At 44.7% G+C, this 23,943-nt stretch overlaps 1 protein-coding gene across 5 annotated transcripts; it reads left to right on the forward strand.

Moving 5' to 3' along the window:
- The first annotated feature begins 4 nt into the window (after positions 1–4).
- ZNF10 (zinc finger protein 10) lies at positions 5–21,826 on the forward strand. Of its 5 annotated transcripts, XM_031442409.2 has the most exons (6): positions 5–174; positions 254–413; positions 12,012–12,102; positions 13,881–14,007; positions 14,340–14,435; positions 17,923–21,826. In XM_031442409.2, exons 3-6 carry the CDS (start codon positions 12,037–12,039, stop codon positions 19,383–19,385), a joined length of 1,752 nt encoding a protein of 583 aa, XP_031298269.1. In that variant the 5' UTR covers positions 5–174; positions 254–413; positions 12,012–12,036; the 3' UTR covers positions 19,386–21,826. The 5 variants fall into 5 exon arrangements, with proteins under 5 accessions (XP_031298269.1, XP_031298266.2, XP_031298270.1 ...); XM_031442406.2 differs by lacking the exon at positions 254–413; XM_031442410.2 differs by lacking the exon at positions 5–174 and having other exon boundaries at positions 208–413.
- Positions 21,827–23,943: the final 2,117 nt, after the last annotated feature.

A 23,943-nucleotide genomic window follows, 5' to 3' on the forward strand; every position in this document is an offset into this window, starting at 1 on the left:
CGCCCCGAGCCTCCCCGCGCCCCGAGCCTTCCCGCACCCCGAGCCTCCCCGCACTCCGAGCCTCCCGCCGCCGAGCCTCCCCGGGCGCCGAGCCTCCGGCCGCAGAGCCTCCCCGCGCCCCGAGCCTCCAGCCGCAGAGCCTCCCGCTGCCGAGCCTCCCCGCGCCCATCGCAGGTACACACGAAAGGGCTGGATTTGGTGTTTGCTTCCTAGCGAGACGCAGTACTGCAGTTTGTTAACCTTGTCGGTCTAGGTAGACGGTCTTTTCGCCGACAGTTTTTCTTCACCGAGACTTCCACGCCGGCCTGAGTGAGTCCTGGTCCTCGTCGAATTCATGTCGTCGCGGTGGCGACAGGACCCGCCGTGCGGTGGTGGGGAGTTTGACCCGGAGAGTCTTGGCGATGCAAAATAAGGTTCCTCCTATTACTCTTTTTTTTTTTTCCTCCTAACTAGGACTGGATGTTTAAAATTTTGCATATGACCTTTCCAGCATCTGCTGAAAGTAATTTTGCTCTCTTTTGTTAAGAGTAGGAAATTTCTTAACACTAAGTCTCTCATGTTCCTAAAAGAAATCCAATGTGGTTATTACTGGTTTTTAAAAATATGTACTACCGGATTCTGTTCGTGGATGGCACAGAAATTATATGCTGCAAACAGTGATGAAGTAGGTCGGCTTTTAATAAGTTTGATGGCAAAAGGGTTGGATCATTTCGGTTTTTTGCTGTAGTATAAAAATGTTCATTACAAAAACGTTTTACTTTTACTGAAATTATTTTGGCAGTTATTTTCCTCAAAATTGCCTGTCTTTTCAGTATTTTCAGTGTTTTAAGATCGAGCAGGTTTGTGTGTTGTCTTTAAAAAAAAAACCAAAACCCTGCATCTCCATCTCCTAGCTTCTTATCTTCAGTTGCTGGGGTTTTTAATTTAACCAACTGGAGTTGTAAATGTGTTTAATCTAGTTTTATTTTTCAGAGATAGCTAAGAATTATTACATTTTTATTTTCCCTTGACACTGGAGCAAACTAATCAAATTAAACTGATAAAATTGACTAAGCTAATCAAATTTGTACATCATCCAACATCAAATATGAATGTTAAAGATAGAATTGACATCAAAATTATGTAGATCCCACCCATAGTATATTGAGAAGGTGAAAATTTTAAGTTCTGTCTATACTGCACATACAGAATATACTGTTAAAGAAACAAAAGGAAGTAAAAGGGAAGAAAATTTGTCATCCAGAATGCTGGCTAAAAAATGTTCCTCCCATTAGAGATGTTGTTCAAAGTTAACCATCCACTTGAGAAACAAATAGCACAATTTCTCCCTGCCCCTTTTTAAACCACCTCAACACCACACCACCTTTTCTCTATGACCTAACTAATCTACTCCTCTCCTGTTTAATTAAAATAGACCCTCTGTCTTGCAAAGCCTCCTGGGCAATGGATTGCACACATTTCTGCCTCTTCTTGAAAATTGTTCATTTGTTCTTTCCTTCCCTCTCAACACATATTTCTCTTTTTTTATAACCTTTTTTTCTTTTTTTAAATTGATGTGTAGTTAGTTACAGTGTGTCAGTTTCTGGTGTACAGCACAATGTCCTGGTCATGCATATACATACATATATTCGTTTTCATATTCTTTTCATTGAAAGTTATTACAAGATATTGAATATAGTTCTGTGTGCTATATAGAAGAAATTTGTTTTTTATCTATTTTTACATGTAGTGGTTAACGTTTGCAAATCTCAGATTCCCAAATTTATCCCTTCCCACCCCATTTCTACTGGTAACCATAAGATTATCTTCTATATGTCTGTGAGCCTGTTTCTGTTTTGTAGATGAGTTCATTAGTGTCCTCTTTTTTTTTTTTTTTAAGATTTCACTTATGAGTGATGTCAGATGGTATTTTCTCTTTTTCGCTTAATTCACTGAGAATGACAATCTCTAGGTCCATTCATAGTGCTGCAAATGGCATTACTTTATTCTTTTATGGCTAAATAGTATTGTATAAATATACCACATCTTCTTTATCTAGTTGTCTGTTGATGGACATTTAGGTTGCTTCCATGTCTTGGCCATTGTAAATAGTGCTGCTATGAACACAGGGGTGCATGTATCTTTTTGAATTAAAGTTCCCTCTGGATACATGCCCAGGAGTGGGATTGCTGGATCATATGGTAAGTTTATTTTTGTTTTTTTGAGGAATCTCTATACCGTTTTCCGTAACCAAACTACATTCCCACCAGCAGTCAATGCCTATTTCTTGAACCCTTAGCATGTGCCAGTCACAGGACAGGGATTTGAGGCATATATCATAAGTTAAATGATGAAGTCTGCTTAGCAGTATTTTATATAAACATTTTAAAATTCTGTTTACGACAATACAATATTTACATAGACACAAGGCATTCTTTCTGTAAAAGAGATGATAAAATTATCTTACTAATTAACTATATTCCCAGCCTGTAAAAGAGATTCAGTTAACATCAATGAGTTTTTAGAAAAATGACTGGAAAGAGGGTATATGTTAACGTATTGCTTAACTGTCCTCAATAACAAGTTTGCACAAAAGAAAGTCTATTCACAACAGGAAGAAGATACCTAATATTAGTTTTAACTAGAAATATACCTGAATTATATAAGAAAACTTTAAAACATTCCTAGGAGACATAAAGTAAGAGTAAAGGATGAGTAAGAATGAGAATAGTTCTGTTTATGGATTAAATTCAGTTGTTAACAAAATATAACTGGGATTTTCTTTTTTAAGAACCCCATATACTTTGTTGTTTACTTTTAATATTCATCATCTTAAAAATGTGGAAGTGGCTCATTCCTTTTCCTTTTAAATTTTTTTAAACTTTTCTTTGTTTTTTTTTTTTTTTGTTTGTTTGTTTTTTACAATTTATAAAATTAAATTTTTTTTCTATTTTGGGGGGAGTTAATTAGGTTTATTTATTTGTTTAAATTATTTCTTTTAATGGAGGTACTGGGGATGGAACCCAGGACCTCATGCATGCTAAGCATGTGCTCTGCCTCTGAGGTATACCCGCTCCCCTTCCTTTTAATTTGATGAAAAAAATGTTTCTGTTAACGGAGAAATACTCCTAGAAATGACAGGTTTCCTTGGTTTTCATCACTAATGCAAGCACTGAAGGCTTAAATAGCATATGGTTTAAAATTGAGGTTTTTAAAATTTTTATCTTAAGGAAAAAGAAGTTTCATATTGTAATATCTGTTTTGCTTACAACACGCTCCCACCTGCGGGGCTCCTTGTACGTGACTCCTGTCGGCCTGGGTTCTTAGATCTTCTGGCTGTGAAGCGGGGTCAGCACTGGCGTGGTGGGCAGGCTGCACCAGCACCTCTGACTTAGAACCAACACCAGGAGCATCATTTTGCCTCTTTCCACACCTTTCTGTTATCTCATTCTTAGCTATAAAAGGTCCAAGTTTTGAACATTTAGCTAAGTTAAAAGAAGTTGCAGTGAATACTTGTAACCCCCCCCCTCCAAGACTCTACCATTAATGTTTTGCTGTACTAGCTGTAACATGTATCTCTCTGCCCCTTTCTTCATCAGTCCGTCTTTTTTTGGGATGCATTTCAAAGTGAATCACAGCCATCAGTATGCTTTCCCTAGATAATTCAGAATGCACGTGCACCATTAACTAGATTTCAGTATTTGTTTAGCTTTTTCTCTTGTCGCAAAATTTCTATTAAATGAAATGTACAACACGAGAGAGTACATTTGCTGAATTTTCACAGATGCATGATCTCTGCCTTTTGTGTCTCTCTTAGGTCTTTGCCATTTCTGCCGGCCCCAGAGTTCTCCCTCTGTGGCTGCTGGGCCCTTTTGTTGGTCATTCCTGGTCCTTCACAGATGCCAGTACCAATGAACTTACTCAGAATCTGAAGGGACCCATTCTCTTTTACAGAATCACATACTCCACATGCCCGAGTGAAATGCTCTCCCCGACAAGGTCTTGCCAGTCCCTGGAGGGTGCTGGCCCTCAAGCACTGAGTCTTCAAATGGAGACCTGAGGGCAGACACCTGGGCAAACAGACAGATTATCACTCTGTGTTCGACAGATGCCAGAGTGAACAAATACGAAGTACAAAGCACTGTGCTAGCCTCCCTCCACGATTTAGAATGAGATTATCCCAGTTCTCAAGTGGCTCTTCATCCCGTAGAGAGGTGGACAAACAAGCAGTGGTGTCCGAGGCAGTGCTGGGATGCTGCAAGTGAGGGCAGAGTGCTCAAGGGCTTTCTCTGGGACAGTGGGAAGGCTTTCTGGGAAAGGTGGCATTTGACTGAGGCTCAGAGAGCACAGGACAAGTGCAGTAGGATCAAGGTTGAAAGGCTGTCAGGGCCCAGGATATAGAAGGTTGCGAAGCCTGAGACTCAGTGATGTGGTCAGAGCTGTGCGTGGAACCTCTGTGCCTCAGATGGTAAGTTCCATAGCCTCCTTGCTGGAACTTGAAGCTTCTTTCAGCCCGTCTCTGCCTGGTGGTAGGCGGAATAACAGCTCCGCATGGATGCCTGGGCCTAACCACCAGAATCTGGATGTAGCACCTCATTGGCAAAAGGAACCTTGCAGATGTGATTGGACTAAGGACCTTAATACGGAGATTTTGCTGGACCGTTTGGGTGGGCCCAGTGTAACAGAAGTCCTTCAGAGTGGAGCAGGGAGGCAGAAGGTGAGAGTCGGGGGGAGGCGTGAGGACAGAAGTAGGCACAGGGAGAGGCGGCCTTGCTGGCTTCCTCCCCGACAAGCTTGGCCCTTCCATTGGAGCTTTGACCCCCCTCCCCTCTTCCACCCCGCTGTTACTGCCTTCCTCTCAGCCTACAGACTCGCAAATCTCCACTGGGACCCCATCACCTCTTCTTCCACCTCTGCCCTTTCTCTTCTTTTTTCGCCAAACTCTTAATCCCTGTTAGGGAATTTGTCTGCTGTTCCCACCTTAGTGAGCCCCTAGCGAGCCGGTCAGTACATGAGAATCCCTCATCCCTTGAAAGTCTGTCTTCTTCCGGCTTCTGGTAACCTCTCTTCTGCAGCTTCCTGTTGTCCGGCAGGTCTTTCTGTGCTTTCCCTGTGGGCTTCTTTTTCTCCTCTGTTAGCATCCTAGATGTTAATTGAGCTCCCTGTTTAACCCTGGTCCTACAGTTTATTTTACGCTCCGTGTTATTTTTGGTTGATTTGACATACTGCCACGGTTTCATCTGATAATGCCATTAGCTGTCTTTACCAGATTTTGCTGTTTATTGAAGTTACGTCACAGTGTTGGTGACATGAATTACATGTCACCGGGAACATGGCCTCCCTCAGACGCCTCTACCCATCTGCCTACTCCTCCTGCAGCTCATGGGACAGTCACTCTAAAATCCGCGCAAAAGATCCATTCCCCATCTCAAGACGTTGTCCTGTTTGAGAACATAGCTGGTCACCTTGAGTACATACAGACAGAAAGGTGGGCAGTGGATCATACACCTGGTTAACCTCACTTCTGAATATGTTCTGCTGGACGTCCCTTTTCTGGCTCACTCACTGTGTTCAAAACCACTGTCATTCCTCTAGTACCTCCTCCCCCAACACGATTGTCCGTTCAGTCATCTGGAAACCTAGGAGTCGTCTTTAATCCTTAACCTGTCTTCACATCCACATTCAGTCAATTCCTGGGACACACCAGTCTTTTCCAAAATCTGCCTGCTCCCGATTGCTACCTGCCACAGCCCTAATTTGTGTTCCTATCTTTGGGATGACAGAAGATACGTGTTCTCCTACCTGGTTTCTTTGCAGCTATTATAGCTTCCTTTCGTCCATCACATGGCTACCCCAAATGCAGAGAAGGCATTTTTAAGACACAAACGTAGTATCATTCCCTGGCTTGCAGCCTGCAAGCAGGAGTCCGTGTTTCTGAGGGTGGCGATGCTGTTTCCAGCTGCTCCCTGCCCTGCACCACATTGTCTCGGGCCCTGCCTTTGTTTACAGGGTTCCCGCCTTGTTTATCTACCTGGACTCAGCCTCAAGACCACCAGGCTGTGGTAGATGCCGTCTTTCATGCTCCACGGCAGTGGGTCAGCTGCTTGAGGGCAGGGATGAATACTTCACTCACGTTTTGTCTCCTGGGCCTGGTACAGAGCCAGTAAGTGCTGGGGAATGATTTAGTAAAACGACAGAAGATCCACATTTATAACTTCAAGACAGTTATCAGCTTACCTGCTGTTTCCTTGAAAACAAAAACTCACCCCAGCATCCCTATCGTGGCAACACCTGTTGTTACGTTAGAGAAGTCAGTTTTGGCCAGTTGCATATGTAGATGCTTTGTGTATCTGGTGACTGATTATAAAGGATCTGATCACCCCAAGATATGGTAGAAACTGAGAATTTAAGTAGATTACGTAGTGGCAGAGGCCAGCACTCTCAACGTTGGCTGCACATCAGGAGCACCCAGTGAGCTATTTAAAAAAAGGTTTCTTTAAAGCCTGACCCAGCTCCCCAGAAAATTAAATCAGAATCCCAGTGGGGAAGGGTGATGTGGGACCCATGTGTCAATAACTGATCTATCAATAATTTATCAATATTGAGGCGATTCCAGTGTGTAGTCAGGGCTAAAAACTGCCAGTTTATGTATAAAAATAGGTTTCAAAAATGTCTTCTGTATAGCACAGGGAACTATATTCATTATCTTGTAATAACCTTCAATGAAAAAGAACATGAAAACGAATCTATGTATGTATATACATGACTGGGACATTATGCTGTTCACCAGAAATTGACACATTGTAACTCACTGTACTTCAATAAAAAAACAAAAAACAAAAAAACCCTGCCAGTTCAGTTTTGAGCAAGTCATCTAGAAGAGGATGTTAAGGGAAATTAGACTAATTACAAACTATTTGCATTTTAAATCATAAAACAGGAGAGTCATTGGAATGAACCTTAGATGTCCATGAAACTGGAGGCTGTGTGATAGTTTTGGGCTTTTTAAAAAAAATATATTTTTATTGAAGTATAATCAGTTTACAATGCTGTGTCAATTTCTGGTGTGCAGCGCAATGCTTCAGTCGTATAGGAACATAACATATATTCGTTTTCATGTTCTTTTTAACCGTAAGTTACTACAAGATACTGAATATAGTTCCCTGTGCTCTACAGTTTAAACTTGTTGTTTATCCGTTTTATACATAGTAGTTAGTATGTGCAAATCTCGAACTCCCAATTTATCCTCTCCCACCCCCTTCCCCTCCTTTTTTTTTTTTTTTTTTTTTTTTAATAAGCTCCTATTGAAAATCTATGAGTGACCAGAAATTTCCTGGCTTCTTGGGCAACCTGTTCTGTCACTAGATGTCATCTGATTAATGGCGTCTTATTACATTGACTTATAATTGACTTCCTTTTATCTCCACACGTTTCTCTGACCTGTAAGTGTGTGAAGACCATTCCCTTGCTTCACTCAAGTAATTTCTTTTGCAGGCTGAACTTCCCTGGTTACTTCAGCCTTTACTCATCTGACATTGAAAAGTGGGCCCAGTGAGGAAAGGGCCTAACAGCTGCTGCCCTATGCTCAGCCGCTAGACTAGTACTTGGCATTCTGTAAGTACTCAGGTAACACCTGGTGCAGGAAGGCGAGAACAGAGGAGCCATATGCGTTCATTCCACCTTCCTGTCCTGCTAACTCCGGGTCCTGACTCCTTAAATAACACCCACACAAGGAACACACAGCATCCACCTGTGATTCTTAACTCCCACATCTAGTATGTTCAGCTAAAACTTACAGCTAGTCCTTACCCAGGTTTCTGGAGAAGGGTTAAAAGGCCAGAGCTGTGCCCGGCATCAGAGACCTCACCCCATGCAGATGTGACCCTTGGGCAGCTAGCTGTGCTCTCTGCTGTCCTTTGTTTAGTCCATGTTGCTTCCTGTATCAGGGACTGTGGGAGTAAAGAGGAAGGAACACTAGCCTTCCCGGGGAGATAGGGAGCAACACAGGAAGGGGTGATGTTTGATCTTGCAGGGTAGAGAGGATTTTACCACGAGAGGGAGGAGCGTTCCTGGCCTGGGGGAGCACATGTGCAGAGGTCAGGCAGTTCAGGAGGTACAGCGAGGAGGTGGGGAAAGTGTGGTCGTTTGATGGGGCATTTAGGGCTAGTGAGGTATAAAAGGACTGCCCACAAAGGGTCCTGATCCATGCTAAGGACTTGGTCCATTCTCCTGTAAGTCCTGGGACACCAACAGAATTTTAATCAAGAAGCGAAACTTTCACGGTTTCCTGTTGGAAGTGAGAAAGACCTAAGTGGGAGAAGTAAGTAGGAGGTCTCTGGGCAGAGGACAGCGAGGGCCTGACCCGGGGCCCTGGCAGCGGGAACCTGGGGGAGCAGGTGGACTGGAGGAGCATTCAGGAGGGGGACCTACAGGTTGTCATCTGCACTTGGGTGCAGAGGACAAGAGTCTAGAAAGATACTTGCATTCCTGGGTCGCTCAGTGTCATTTATTTTTTCAATTAACAAGCAGATAATCCTTACCATGTGTCAGGCACTCTTAAGTGTTTAACAAATATTGACTCATTCAAGTCTCATTATAACCCTACAGGTAGGCACTGTTTTGTCCCAGTTGGATAGAGGAAGAGACTGAGATAGTCAGAGGTTAACAGACCCGTGAGCAGTGGAGCAGGGATCTGAACCCAGGCAGTCTGGCTTCAGAATCCACGCTGTTAACCAGAGTAGGAAATATGCAGTTGAGGTTGGGGAAAGAGGGGGTGGGGAGGGGACGGAGTCTTCGTTCATTCTAGCCTGACACTTCGCCTGTCGTGAGCCATGCAGTGGGACAGAAGCTAGTGGATGTGCGCTGTGTCCTGGAAGTGCCCCCGGACCATGGAAGTGAGGCTGGGATAGACCAAAGAGACAACAAAGGGAACCCTTCATTTAAGTTAATCATGACTTTAAATCGTTAGAGCAGACCAAGAAGTAACAAGATACATAGATGAAAACTAGGTGAGGATGGAAGCAAAGCAAATAAAGAGCTTCAGGAACAAGTGAGAGACCAGCATTGCCTCTGCAACAGGAGTCATTGCTGAGGCCTGGCTTGGTGCTGGTGAGGAGGCAGAGACCCCAGGGCTTTTGTTCCTGCCAATGAACATTGAATTGAAATGGAAATCATTAAGATGTCCAGAAGAAAAGGGGGGCAAACAGTATAAAAGAAAACAAAATACAAAAGAACTGTAAACATAAACATGGAAAATACTCAAACCCAGTATTCAAAAGGTGGAAATTAAAAATACAATCTATACACCAGAAATTGACCCAACATTGTAAACCGACTATACCTCAATAAAATAAATAATAAATAAAATACAATCTAAATTTAAACAAGGTAAAAGTGCCATGTTTTATAGACTTCTACTTCTAGCCAAGAGGGAGTAATAGGGAGTGGATTTACCCTGTTGCCCAAACAGCAACAACCACAGAAACACAGACAAAATACATGAACGATCGTTTTGTTCCAAGACACTGGATATCAGGTAACAAAGGGCAGTCCCCCCCGAGAGATGGACGACCAACCAGGTGGTCCCTCTGATTTGCCTGTTGATTACCTTGAGACGGTTTCCAGGTTATAGCAGGGGAAGGGGAAGCTGAGGTGGGGCTGAGCAGACCCGAGTCCCGGGTGCGGAGCTGAGCCTTTGGGGAGGGCAGAGCAGCCAGCATCCACAGAGAGGAGAGGGCACCCTGGAGCGGTCACACAGCCACGTGTGCAGGGAGGCTGGAGGGAGTAGCGCCCAACGATCACCTGGGGGTTGTTGCCGGTTACACTGGCCGGACTGGAAAGTGCTTCTGAGTCTTGCAGCACTGGGAGTGAAGCTATAGGGGATAACACCTGTGTGCTTAGAAGTCTGTAGTCAGCAAAAATATATTTCAACAACAGAGGCAAGACAGCCTCCAGAATGGGAGAAAATATTTGGATGTTACAAACCTGATAAGGGTTTAATACCCAAAATATGTGAAGAACTACAGGTGAATAACTAAAAGACAAATGGCCCACTTAAGAAGATGGGTAAAGGACTTGAACATTTATTTCTCCAAAGAAGATAGACAAATGGCCAGTCAGCACATGAAACAAATGCAGATAAAAGCCACAGTGAGCTGCCACTTCATTTAGATGGCTAGATAATTTAAATGGCGTAACAGGTGTTGGGAAGCATGTGGGGAAATTGGAGCCCTTGTATGTTGTGGATGTGAAGTAGAATGATGCAGCCACTATGGAAAATAGTTTGGGTGCTCAAAAACTAAACATAAAATTACCACATAGCCCAGCAGTTCCACTCCCAGGTATACTCGTCAGCAGATGAACAGACAAACAAAAATGTGTTCAGTCCAGCAGCAGAGCAGTATTCAGCCACTCAGAGAGGGAGCTACTGCTGCAGGCTGCAGCACGTGTGAAGCTGCAAACACGATGCTGAGTGAGAGAAGCCAGACTCAACAGGGCAAGCACTGTGCAATCCCACTCACATGAAATAGCTGGAACAGGCAAGTTCCAAGCCAGAAAGCGGGTTAGAGGTAATGGGGTCTGAGGAGGTGGGTAGGGAGTTACTGCTGTAATGTTTCAGAGTTGCACAGCACTGCGAGTGTACGTAATGCCACTGAATTGTACACTTAATGATTCAAATGGCAAATTCTGTTATATTTATTTTACCACAACTTTACAGATTGATAATGTAATATATCAAAAACATTGGATGGTACACTTTGGAGGAATTGTATGGTGGGTGAGTTTTATCTCAATAAAGCTGTTAAAAAAAGAGGGAAAAGAGATGATCAGATATTTATTACCAGCAGACCCACATTACAAGAAATGTTGGTGGGGAGGGTGTAGCTCTGTGGTAGAGAGCGTGCTTAGCATGCACGAGGTCCTGGGTTCAATCCCCAGGACCTCCATTATAAAGTAATAAATAAACCTAATTACCCCTCCCCCCCCCAAAAAAACTTAAAAAAAACCCCAAAAATTTAAAAGGCAAAAATGATTAGAATGTAATGAGTGTAAGATTGATTATTGGAAAAAAAAAACAAGAAATGTTAAGAAAAGTCCCTCAGGGAGAAGGGAAATAGCTCCACATGAGAATGTGGATCCAGCCTAGAGGGTGAACCGCTCTGGTGGTGGTGACTACGTCGATAAACATGTAATTTTTTTCTTAATATTGAACATCTTTAAAAGATTGCCAGCCACGTGTCCGTTTCCTCATGGACCGCGCAGCGCCTGTCAAGATCAGGTCTGTGGGCAGGTGTGGGCCCTGGGGCAGCTGGGTCTGTGCTCAGGTGTCCAGCAGCGATACAGTTGTTACCAGCCGGAGTTCTCGTCTCTGGGGGAGCGTCCACGTCCAGCTCGCTCTGGGGCTCCTTGCTGGCTGCGCTCAGCCCCGCAGACGACCCACGTGTCCCTCACCTTCAGCAGGGACCGCACTTCCCATTGTTCTCGTGTTTCAAGTCTCACTTCCCTTCTGCCATCAGCTGGAGAAAGCAGTTATTTTCTTACCAGTAAAGTGAGAGTGTTAGATCGAGTCAGGGTTTGTCTCTTGATTGGGTTTTCCCCAAAAAAGAGGATTTCTTGAGGGGAGGGATTAGCTCTGTGGCAGAGCCCATGGTTAGCATGCACAAGGTCCTGGGTTCAATCCCCAGTCCCTCCATTAAACATAAATAAATAACCCTAATTACCTCTCCCCCTCAAATAAATAATAATTTAAAAAAATTTAAGAAGGGAAAACAATATCTTGTTAAAAAAAAGAGGATTTGTTGCATATTAGAGCCATTCAGTTCCAAATGTGGTTCAGCATGGAACCCTAGAGATGGAGAGAGGAAAGGCCATCTCTGGAGCTGTTTTATTCCTACTCCTGGGGACTTCAGGCACTGTAGTGTGTGTCTGGGACAGTCTGCAGTGTGTGTGTGTACTGGGGAAATGAGGGAATTCATGCTCATGACTACCGAGCCCCAGTCACAGCACCTCTCACGTCTCGTCCTCTTCCCCAGTGCCACCGGTTCAGCATCTCCCGTCATGCAGGAAAGCATCACCAAGAACCAGGAGGGCATGGAGGCCAAGTTGCTAACTGCTGGGTCCCACGTAAGTTGAGCTGCCTTCACTCCTTTTTGTTTTCCAACTGAGAATCCCTTTTTGGTTAAGGGTTCTTGAGGGGCCGTGTCTCAGACACTCCCTCCAGCAGCTAGCACTGTTTAGGTTCCTTCATTTGTATTTGCAGTTTTATTTCCTTTCGTATCAAAGAAACACAAGTTGAACAGAAGTGTAACATTGAGGACTCTGGTGAGATAGTCTTTCATCCACAGGAAAGAACCAAGCACACAGCAAGAACTGGGAGTGTTGGTGCCATTTTGAGAGACTCTGATCCCCGGCTGTCTCGGGCCTGGGGCTGGTGTGCCAGTTCCTCCCTGGGGACTGCCTGTTTGGAGGGGCTTGGAGACAAGCCATGTAATTACCCAGAAGGAACTAACTGCAACCAGGACAGGAAGAGCCCAGGGGAGGCGGGGTCCCCTGGGGACAGTGTGACGGGTGGGGGACCCTCCTGGGGCCTCACTCAGCTGCTCACCTACGATCCCTGACACACTACCTCTGTGTGTATTGAAAACCCCGCCAGAAAACATAGTTTTGCTTTTGGCCACTCTGCATATTTTGAAGGATTTAAGATTAAGAAAACTAATCTATTGTATTTACCCCGATACTGTTTTTTTTTTTTTTAACTCATCTGTCATTCCTGAGATTTAAAATTTCTCCCTTGTATCATTTCCCTTCTGCCTGAAGAATTATCATGAGCACATCTCTTAGAGTAGGTCTGCTGGTAACAGATTCTCCTAGTTTATCTTTGAGAATGTATTTTTCATCATTCCTGAAAGATATTTTCACCTGATGAAGAAATTCAGGCTTGACAGTTCTTTTCTTTCAGCATCAAAAGACCTTCACTATTCCAGCGTCATTTGACCTTCATGGTCTTTGGTGAGACACTCTCAGTCATTCAGATTTTCTTTTTTTCCTGTGTGTAATCAACAGTTGTTGTGATGTGGCTAATAAAGGCCTTGCTTCTGTATTGTTTCTTTGTCAAATTGTTTTGCTACTGTTAAAATTATAATCTCTTCTCCATTTTTTCTTCTTTTTTAAAATTTATTTAAAAATTTTTGTTAATGAAGGTACTGATGTTGAACCCAGGAAGGACCTCATGCATGCTAAGCACATGCTGTACCACTGAGCTGTACCCTCCCTCCCTTTTCTCCATATTTTTAATGCCTACCAGTGTTTAGGAAGAATGTTTTGGACAATTATTTTAGGTCATAAAGCATGGCTAGGTTGTTCTCTTAAGCATTAAGCCGTGCCTGAACTCCAGACTGTTCCTCTGGAGGAGCGGGCATGGCTCCAGTGGCAGAGCGCATGCTTACCGCGTGTGAGAGCCTAGGTTTGATTCCCAGTACGTCTTCTAAAAATGAATAAATAAAAAACCTAATTACCCCCCCCAAAACAAAGAAAAAAAAAAAAGATTTTTTCCTTTTTTTTCCTGCCTTGAATCAGGTTCTTTATTTCACATAAGTGTAGATGAACTTCCAGTGTCTGAGTCTCCCTGCTGTAGCTGTTTACAACATACTTGATTTAAGCCAAAGTGCTTCTGACAGTTTCTAAACCGGAAGCATAACACGGAACTAGTTTCTAGACAGGAGGTACTTAATATTGCTCCTTTTAGGACGACCAGAATTCAGCGTAAATACTACTTGTGCTTAGAATAAGTCCTGGTTTGTCCTCATTCCCTACCCAAGTGCTAGCTGTGTGATCTTTTTCTGTCAGTGTTCGGGAAAGGGCGATAACCATCTGGCTCAGTGCAGATTTGTTTTGTGTTGTAGGCACTGGTGACCTTCCAAGACATCCTTGTGCACTTCACCAGGGAGGAGTGGGAGCTGCTGGACGCAGCACAGCAGCTCATGTACAGAGACGTGATGCTGGAGAACTGCCGAAACCTGGTGTCCCTGGGTAAGACCGACCTCTGGAGGGACTGGGTTCCTCCTTGGTCAGAAGGTATGGAGACCCTGAAGCATACATTAGCGTGTGAGCTTGGGGTCAGGGACCTAATTTCTTTGGGGCATAGAAGAGGGTTTTCATATGCCTCCTGCTTTTATGGAAAGAATTGTTTCAGTTTGTTCAATTTTAAAAAATGTATACTTTGCTGCCTCTGCACCCCTACCTGTCTACTCCTCAGAGCCCCCAGGACTGTTGATGGGGTCGGGGGTCGGGGTTGAATCTGAGATGCTTCTTTGTGTCCAGCTCAGAGCCTCACCCAGTTGTTTATCTTTCACTGTGAACAGGGCATCAGCTTCCCAAGCCAGATGTGATCCTCCGGTTGGAGAAGGGGGAGGAACCGTGGCTGCTGGAGAGAGGGGTTCACCCAGAGGCCCATCCAGGTGAGACCAGATTACCTGTTAGGGGCAGGACTCACTGGCGGTGGCAGTCACCGGCTCTCCGTGTTCCCAAGATGAGGACTGAGTTTACTGACCTCCCACGTCCCCATGGCTGGTCTCCTCCCTGCAGTCTCATCACCCTTGCGTTTGCGTTCCTGGAGTTCTCTTTCTGGTGATGTCCAGCCCTGTTCATTATTGCTTCCCCGATTATCACCACTAACTCCAGCGTCCAGATTCTCTCCTTTTTCATAGTGTTATTTCTCTCCTCGCTGCCTGTCTCTTCCCCATCCTGTGTCCCTGTCCACAGCCTCTGTCTGCTGCTTTGTGTAAGCCCTGCCATGGGGCCCATAACCACTCCTGCTCTGGGTTAGAAGAGGGCTGCGAAGGGCTCAGCGGTTCCTGCTGACTTAGCTCCCCTCGCTTCCCAGAGCCACTGCTCTCAAGAACATCTTGTCTTCTTGCTATAATCTCTTTGTTTAATGTTTTTTTTTCCAACTTATTTTTACTCATTTTAATCTTAATATCTCTAAAGTGCAGACCATTATGTGTATTCCTAGCATCGTTTCTTTTCTCAGCATCCCTGTGTTGAGAAGATCAGCCTTCTTGGTTAAGAAATAGAAGGCAGCCCTTCATCTTCCGGCTTCTCTGTTCCCTCTGAGCCATCATTTCCCTGACCCCTGTTTCTAAGCTCGGTGCTCTGAGTCTCCCCTCAGCCCGACCATGCTGGGTGTTGCTGTCCGGATCATACCTGGGGAGGGCAGGCAGTCAGGACACCTGCCAGTGACCCCAGGTGGGGTGCTAGCGACGCAGCCCCGGGTCCAGTACAGTCCAGGCACTGTAATCATCTGCAGTCACTCCCGCCTGGTGTCTGACGTGCATGCGTATCAGGCACGTCCCTGCATCTCAGGCTTCGAGTGTGATGTAAAGGAGTTCTGTCTGTCAGAGTCTCCGTTGTCCTCTGAGTTTCGCCTCTTTCCTTTTCTGTGAAACCTTTTGACTTATTAAGTACAAGTTTCTTCTTTTTTGGAGCTTCCACTTTGTTTAAGTCTCCTTCTAAATGTCGTAAACCGTTTTTGACCTTTTTTACGTTTGGCCTTGTAGGTGACCTAGTAAGTCTTTATCTTAGGGCAGGTCTCTCGGACACTGTGAAGTGCTTGATCATACTGAAAGTCCATGTAGGTGCTTAAACACCTGGGGTTTATGGGAATCTACAAGCTATGGTAACTTCATTATCGACAGGAGAAGGGTAATGAGTGATGGCTTTATAAACTCACACGGTGGGTTGGTTAATGGAAGCTGCAGATTCTGAGGCTCGCTCACCGGAGTTCTCTTCCATGTTACATAATACATGGAAGATTTTTTAGGACTTTAATAAATTCATATTTTCTCACACTTTACTCAGACTTGTCCATCAGCATGCAGCCCCCATTCCTCATCACACATGTTCATTTTAGAATTTTCCATCAGCATTTGTGGTTTGAAAACCTTGTCCATGGGATTCTGATGCACTGGGTGGAGGAGAAGGAGAGGAGGGTGTGTGTCCGATCAAAACTCATCAAGGTAGAGCTGGATGTAGATATAACGGAGTATTATTTAGCCCTAAAAAGGAAGGAAGTTCTGCAGTACACTACAGTGTGGGTGGACCTTCAGGACATTGCTGGGTGAAATAAACCAGTCACAAAAGGACGAATAGTGTGTGATTCCACTTTCAGGAGGTACTTGAAGTAGCCAGAATCGTAAAGATGAAGTATAATGGTGCTTTCCAGGGGCTGGGTAAGGGAGCGGGGGTGTCACTGTTTAACAGGTATAGAGTTTTAGTTTTACAAGGTGAACATGAGTTACGGGGATGGTGCTGATGGCTGCACGACAGTGTGAATATACACCACACTTCAGTTGTGCCCTTAAAAATGGTTAAGATGGTGCATTTTATGTTACATGTATTTTACATCACAGTTTTTTTTTTAAAAAAAGAAAGGATGGGGAAGAAGCCAGTAACTGACAAAGCTGTGAATGAAAACGAGGACTGGTGGTGGGGCTGGGTCGTACCGAGAGAGCAGTGAGGAGCCCAGCACAGGGATGATTCACCAGGCATGGCCACTGGGACAGAGGTCCACAGACTGGGTGGCATAAGTCAGCAAATTAATTTTCTCACAGTTCTGGAGGTCAGAAGTTAAATCAAGGTGTCGTCAGAGCCACGTGCCCTCTCAAGCCTCCTGGAGAGGCCCTCCCTCGCTTCTTGAAGCTCTGGTGGACCCAGGTGTCCTTGGATTGTAGACGCGTCTGTCTAATCAGCCTCTGTCTTCACATGGCCGCCTTCCCCGTGTGTGTCTGTGTGGCCCCTCTTCTCCTCTCCTCATAAGGACACGTCACCCTGGATGAGGGCCCACCCTACCCCAGTACTGCTCCCACTTAACTGATCACATATACCTGTTCCAAGTAAGTCACAATCTGTGACACTGGGGGTCAGGACTTCAACATATCTTCTTTGGGGACACAGTCCAACCTATATACCAGATAAGAGCAGAATATTGCCCCATTTCTGTAGGAGGAGGTGGTATTGGGTAAATAGTGGGGTTTTCCCTAGGTTTCAGCAGCAAACTTTCAGCTGAAAGCATTGAGAAGCAAACTCAGGCTCTTAACCAGGGGAAATAATTTGCAGTCATCTGCATACGTAGGAGCAGGAGGGCAAAAAGTCCAGGAGACTGTGCGTTGGGTCCAGGCTCTGCGCTGGTGCCCTGTGTTAGTCCTGCCGGCTTTGGTAAGCCCTGATGTCTCAGAGCCGAGGAGTCAACACAGAAGACAGGAACGACGGTGGCAGTATTGTAAATGGCATTGCTTTGCCCACGTGTGTGTCAGACAGTCATGGGCTCCCTCTTCATATGCTCCTTAGGATAACCTCATAGGTCCCTGGATGACAGATGAGCAAAGTGATCTTTGAAATTGTAGCAACTTGTCTGAATTCACCACTAGCAGTGGTAAAGCTTAGGTTAGAGCCTGTATCTGGACGCCGTCTGTGCATTTGCCCCTCCGGCCTTTCACCTGGCCTGTCTGAGAGGTTTGCTGTGTGTAATTGCCCTGTGCTCTCCTGGTGATGTAGCTGTGTGGCTGCGTTCGTGGTTTAGGAATGTTAGGCTGGCAGAATTCCTGTCGGGGTGGGGCGCCTGGCAGCACGGAAACATGCTAGGTCCTTTTATCATGAGTGTCAGATTCAGAAGTGGGAAGGCAGTCCATTCTGTGTCTCCCGCCCCAACACTGAGCATCCTGACTCGTGTGCGGTGACCAGGCCTGTGGCTCCTCCCCCTCCGTCTCCTGTCATGTGTGTGTCGTAGCCCAGCACGTCTCATCTACGGCTCTTCCTCCCCTTTCTCACTCTCTGTCAAGGTCACAAAACCATATTTGAAAGCAACTCTATGACTTACACGCTTTTCTCCTACCTACTCTGACCTTAATACTTCTTTTAGTTGTGCAAGGCTTTTTTCATTTCTTTCAGATTTGGAGGCTGCAGTTGAAATTAAATCATCACTTTCCAGTAGGAGCATCTCTAAAGATGAACAGTCCTGTGGTGTTAAAATGGAAGGAATGGCAAAGGATGACCCCTGGCACTTGTCACTGGAGCAAGTCTGGACGTGTGAAGGTCTCTTGGACAGGTCTCAGGGCAGCCAGGAGAGACATCTGAGGCAAGTGGCATTCACCCAGAAGAAAGCACCTCCCCAGGAGAGAGCCGGCGGAAATGGGAAATTCGGGACAAGCTGTCCTCTTCCTGCTCAGCTAGTGCTGCGAGAGTATTTCCTTAAACGTGACTCATGTCCTAAAACCGTAAATCAGGGTTTAGTTTTCAGTGGTCCTCAGGAAGGCTATGCAGGCAGCAGTGATGACTGTGATCGAACCATCTGCCAAAACATTCACCTTATTCAGTTTGCAAGAACTCAAGCAGTAGATAAGTCGTACAGATGCCCTGATAAGAACTCTCTTACTCGTGGTACATCCCTTGGTATATCGAAGGGTGTGCTTAGAGAGAAACCCTACGAATGTAAGGAATGTGGGAAATTCTTCAGCTGGCGCTCTAATCTCACCAGGCACCGGCTGATTCATACTGGAGAAAAACCCTATGAATGTAAAGAATGTGGAAAATCTTTCAGCCGGAGTTCTCACCTCATTGGACACCAAAAGACTCATACTGGTGAGGAGCCGTATGAGTGTAAAGAATGTGGGAGGTCCTTCAGCTGGTTCTCCCACCTTGTCACTCACCAGAGGACTCATACAGGAGACAAACTGTACACCTGTAATCAGTGTGGGAAGTCTTTTGTTCACAGCTCCAGGCTCATTAGACACCAGAGAACTCATACTGGAGAGAAACCTTATGAATGTCCTGAATGTGGGAAATCTTTCAGGCAGAGCACACATCTCATCCTGCACCAGAGGACTCACGTTAGAGTGCGGCCCTATGAGTGCAGTGAATGTGGGAAGTCTTATAGCCAGAGATCTCACCTCGTCGTGCATCACAGAACTCACACCGGGCTGAAGCCCTTTGAGTGTAAAGACTGTGGAAAATGCTTCAGTCGCAGCTCCCACCTGTTCTCACATCAGAGAACCCACACTGGGGAGAAACCGTACAAATGCCGGGACTGTGGGAAATCCTTCAGCCAGAGTTCTGCCCTCATTGTGCACCAGAGGATTCACACTGGAGAGAAGCCGTATCAGTGCGGTCAGTGCGGGAAAGCCTTCATTCGGAAGAATGACCTTATTAAGCATCAGAAGGTTCATGCTGGAGAAGAGGCCTACAAGTGTAACCGGTGTGGGATCGCCTTCAGCCAGAACTCCCCGTTTATGGTGCGTCACATAGCTCACACTGGAGAGCAGTTCCTAGCGTGTAATCAGTGTGGATCCGTGCTGGTTAACACCCCAACCCTCATGAGATACCAGATAAGTCATATTAGAGAAAATGCGTATTAATGTAATAAATATGGAAAATTCTTCCTGAGCAGCAATAACTTTGTTTTGTCTTGGGGAACTCCTTCTGGAGAGAAGCTGCCTTCAGTCTTGTTACTACCCTTTTGCGCACTAGAGAATTGGTCCTGGAGAGGGGGAAAACCACACAAAGTTCACTTTAGTACATCAGATTTTCTTTCTCGAAACTCGCACAAAAGTAATTGGCCTGGGAGCATTCTTGACCAAGCCTTCAGTGCTGAGGTCTGAGAAGGAGCCATTACTTAGGTGAGTTGTTGGTAGATAACCCAGCTTTGTCTCCACCCCAGAAGTGAGAGTGCTACCTCAGAAAGACAAGGAAGTGAGAGTTGTTGCTGAGAAGAGTAAAGAATCAATACAGTTAGAGCGATGAAAGATGGAAAGCAGTGCTGCAGTGACACGATGTGCCGCTTTTTACTGGCTTGTCCCTCTCTCCTGGGACACTTTGTAGTGTTTAGTCTGCTTTCTGTGTCTCATGTAAACCGCATTTTGGCTAGCAGCAGGGAACATCTTACAATGTGAGCAGAGGAGGGAGAACACGTTTACTACTAGCAGTACCCATTTTAAGTATATTTGCATGTGGACAGGAATTGAAAACCTCTCCATAGATAAATGAACAGAATTGATTTGTTAATAATGGGTTTACGAGTGAGTTTCATAGTGTACTTGGTGTCACTGTCATGATTATTGGAAGATCCTCTTAAATATTTAAAAAGGATGTCTAGTTTCTCTATCCCACCATCAAGGAAACTTGAGAACCACCTGCTAGCCGACTTTCCTGTACATTCTAAGTTGTTTGGGGCCATAGTTAGAGTTGTGCTCCTTGGGGCAGGCTGCCAAAGGCCCCTGGGAGTTTGAACACGATGACTCTCTGGATGTTGGGACCTGAAGGAACACTGGATATTTGAACATGCCAGGGAGGGTCTCCTCAGAGCGGGCGCAGGTACCTGGACAATGCTTGGAGCAAGTATGCTCATAAAATGGACACAACACTGCCCACAGCCACACTCCTTCCCAGGCAGAATTTTGTCTTTATGAAGAAAGCTTTGTGGCTAGTCTCAGTCTCAGTCTGAGCTGGGCCCCCCGAGGTGAAACGCCACCTCTCCTTCACTTGCCAGGTGAGCGTGGGCATGCCGCCAAGCTCCTCCGTGCCCGACTCACAGACACCCTCCTCTGTAAGTCAGGGGCGCCTCGTACGGCTGTGCTCAGTAGCAGACGAGCCCAGAACAGTGCCTGATGTGGACACAGTGCTGTATTTCATTAGCTGTGATGTTCACCATTAAGGCTGTTGCCCACCGCCCCCCACCCCAGTGTCTGTCATTTAACTTAAACCTGCCTGATCGCTGATAAGAACTGACTGACCCTCACTTCCCTTCCAGTCACACATGTCTTCCCTTTTACCTACATTGGAACTTACCAACCTCAGGAAACCACTGACCCACAGTGGGTGCATGGATTCATTTCTGAGTATCATTAAACACCTTTTAATGCTGTATGCAAAAGCAGTCTCTCTGTATGAAGGTTCTCCCTTCAAGGGAGAAGATGCTGATCTTCAGATTCTCTGGTAAATCCATGACCCAAAAAAGATTTAGAAAGAGAACCCGTTTTAATGCTGTTCCCTTCTATAAATGGATCTTGTGTGGGGGGACTGATCACTATTTGCCATTTTCTGATAAACAATACATATATTAGACGCTCAATGATTGACTGTTGAATGATAAACAAATGCTGAGACCACAGGACGAGGATCTTGCGTCTCTCCCAGACAAATCTGGAGACGCTGGTAGACTTGTGCGACCGAGGACCGCAGGTGCCTGGGCTGCTCACTCACTCTTCCCGGTGCGGCTGAGGTAGAGCGAGTCGGCCAGGTCTCCCAGCACCTCAGTCACTGTTAGCGCTGCCTCTTCAGTGCTTATGCACCATTTACGTGTGTAGTAGCCTCCTGTCATGAACGGTTGTCATCACAAGCAGTGGCTGTATGTGGGAGGAAAAGAGCGGCCCCTCCGCTGGGCCTCTTAGCACTTCCCACAGCCCACGGCTGGAGGTCCCACAGCTGCGCAGTGGAGATGCCGCTAGTATCCACCTCCAAGGGGGGCTGTGTGCGGTAAGCGAGATAATGTGTAAAGGATTTAAAACTGTGCCTGGCACGTAGCAAGTACTGTATGTGTTAGCTATGACTAATTCACTAATATCAACACCCTAAGGGATCTGTGTCTGTGCGTGATCACTGAAACGTTACTTACAAAACTGCAAAATTTGCAACGTTAAAAATGTACGATAGCAGAATGGTTATTTATAGACATTAAAGTTATGCAGTAGAAAGTTTGGTAAAATGAAAAATGTTGATACTGTGATGTTACGAGACAGCATGAAAATAATTGTCAATATGGAATAAGCTCAGATAAGTAAATAAATGAACTTCAAAAAAACTGTCGTGCTCAAAACTAAGGAGATATATCAAAAGATGAATAGTTTAATGGATTAATAGAATAATCACCTGCATATTGGAAAAATTGGTGTTTACTTTTCTATTTTTCTTGTACTTTTCTTTCCAAAGTCTCTTCAAAGAATATATATTGCTTTTAGGATTAGGAAAACAGTCTTTTCAGTGATGGAATAATTTCTCTTCAAAAGTTCCTCATGTGCAAATAAGCTACTGGAACTTTAATAAGGGAGTTTGGCAAGGTCTCACTATGAGATCAATATACAGAAATTGATATTTCTGTATTCAAGCAGTGAACAATTTGTAAATGAAATCAGGAATACAGTCCCACTTACAATGATACAAAACTGTGAAATACTTAGATAAACTTAATTGAGCAAAATGTATACAGCGGAAATAGAAAGCATTGCTGAAAGACATTCAAGAATGCATGATTAAGAATACGTAATAAGCACATTAGAAGTGAAGAAACACACCGTGGTCGCGGATAGAAAAGCTCAATATAGTGAAGAGAGCTATCTTCCTCAAACTAATCTTCCGGTTTGGAGACATTTGTGGGGAAATTGACGAGCTAGTCAAGACGGTACATGGAAACGCGGAGGACCCGAAGCAGTTGCTTTAAAGGATAAGGTTGAAGGGCCCATGCCACCTAAGTTCAAGGTCTGCTATAGAACTACCCTAATAAAACGTTGGCATGATCAGTAACACAGGAGAGAGTCTAGAAGTTGACCTGAAGTTGACCTACACACATGTTGTTAATTAAATTTTGACATGAGAGCGAAAGTAACTCAATGTGGGAAACAGTCTTTTACATGAGTGGTGGTGCACCAACTAGGTATCGGTATGGAAAAAACCCTCCCTTTACCTTACATCACATCCAGAAGTAACTCAAACTGCATCACAAACCTAAATGCAAAAGCTGGACCTTTTCAATATCTGGAGGAAAACGGGAAAATGCTGATGCCCCTGGGCTAGACAAAGCGCAAAAATCCACAAATCATGAAGGAAAAATGATACATTGGACTTGAAAATGGAAACTTCTGCTGTTTTGAAAACACCATTAAGAACATAAAAAGACAAGGCATAGACTAGTGTATGTTAACTATATAGAAACTCATATCCAGAATACAAAGAACCTTCATAACTCATAAGTTACACAGCAAGAAGATAAACAAAGTGCAAAATGATTTACTAGGTGCTTCACAAAAGAATATATATAAATGGTCAGTAAACCTATGTAAAGATGCTCAACATCATTAGTGATCAGGGAGATGCAAATTGAAGCCAGGAGGAGATCGGACTTCTCATTTGTAGCATGACTAAAATTTAGAAGGTAACACTGTGTATTGGGGATTGGAGAGATGAGAACCCTCACACATTGCTGGGAGTGGTTATGCAATAGTACAGCCACTTTGGAGAACAGTTTTGTGTATCTTCGAAGTGCTAAACATACAGGTACCATGTGACCCATCAGTTCCATCCCTAGGTAAAAAATTGAGAGACCTGAAAACATGTCCATGCAAAAACGTGTGACTGAATGTTCTGCATTATAACAGCCTGAAACTGGAACAAACATAACAGTAAAGACAACAGATGTCATGTATAATAATTCACAGCTCACGAGCAGATAAATACATTGGAGTCTTGCCCTGTATGGGAATACTGCTCAGCAATGAAAAGAGACAAACTCATGCTGTATTCAGCAGAGGATTAAACCTGAAAAGCATTCCAAGTAAAAATTCAGACACAAAGGAGTACACACTGTTATGACTCACCTAGGAAATTCCAGAGAACATAATATGTAATGACAGGAGAGAGGTCGGTGGTCACCGGTGGCCGGGGTGGGAGAGCTCCTGACTGCAAACAGGACCACAGGGAACCATCAGAAGTGAACTGTGTCTTGTTTGTGGTGGTGGTTCCATGATGTCTTCAGTTGTTAAACTCATTGAACTGGACAATTTAAATGCATCCAGTTGGTATGTTGTATGTAAATTTTGCATCAATAAAGTTGTTTTTTAAAAATTTGGAAAACCAGGGATTTCTGGGAAAGAAGACAATCTGGGGTTCCAGGTGAATGCTGATAACAACAGTGTAGCAATGTTG

Source organism: Camelus dromedarius, chromosome 31 (genome assembly GCF_036321535.1).
Source record: "Camelus dromedarius isolate mCamDro1 chromosome 31, mCamDro1.pat, whole genome shotgun sequence".
NCBI lineage: Eukaryota > Metazoa > Chordata > Mammalia > Artiodactyla > Camelidae > Camelus > Camelus dromedarius.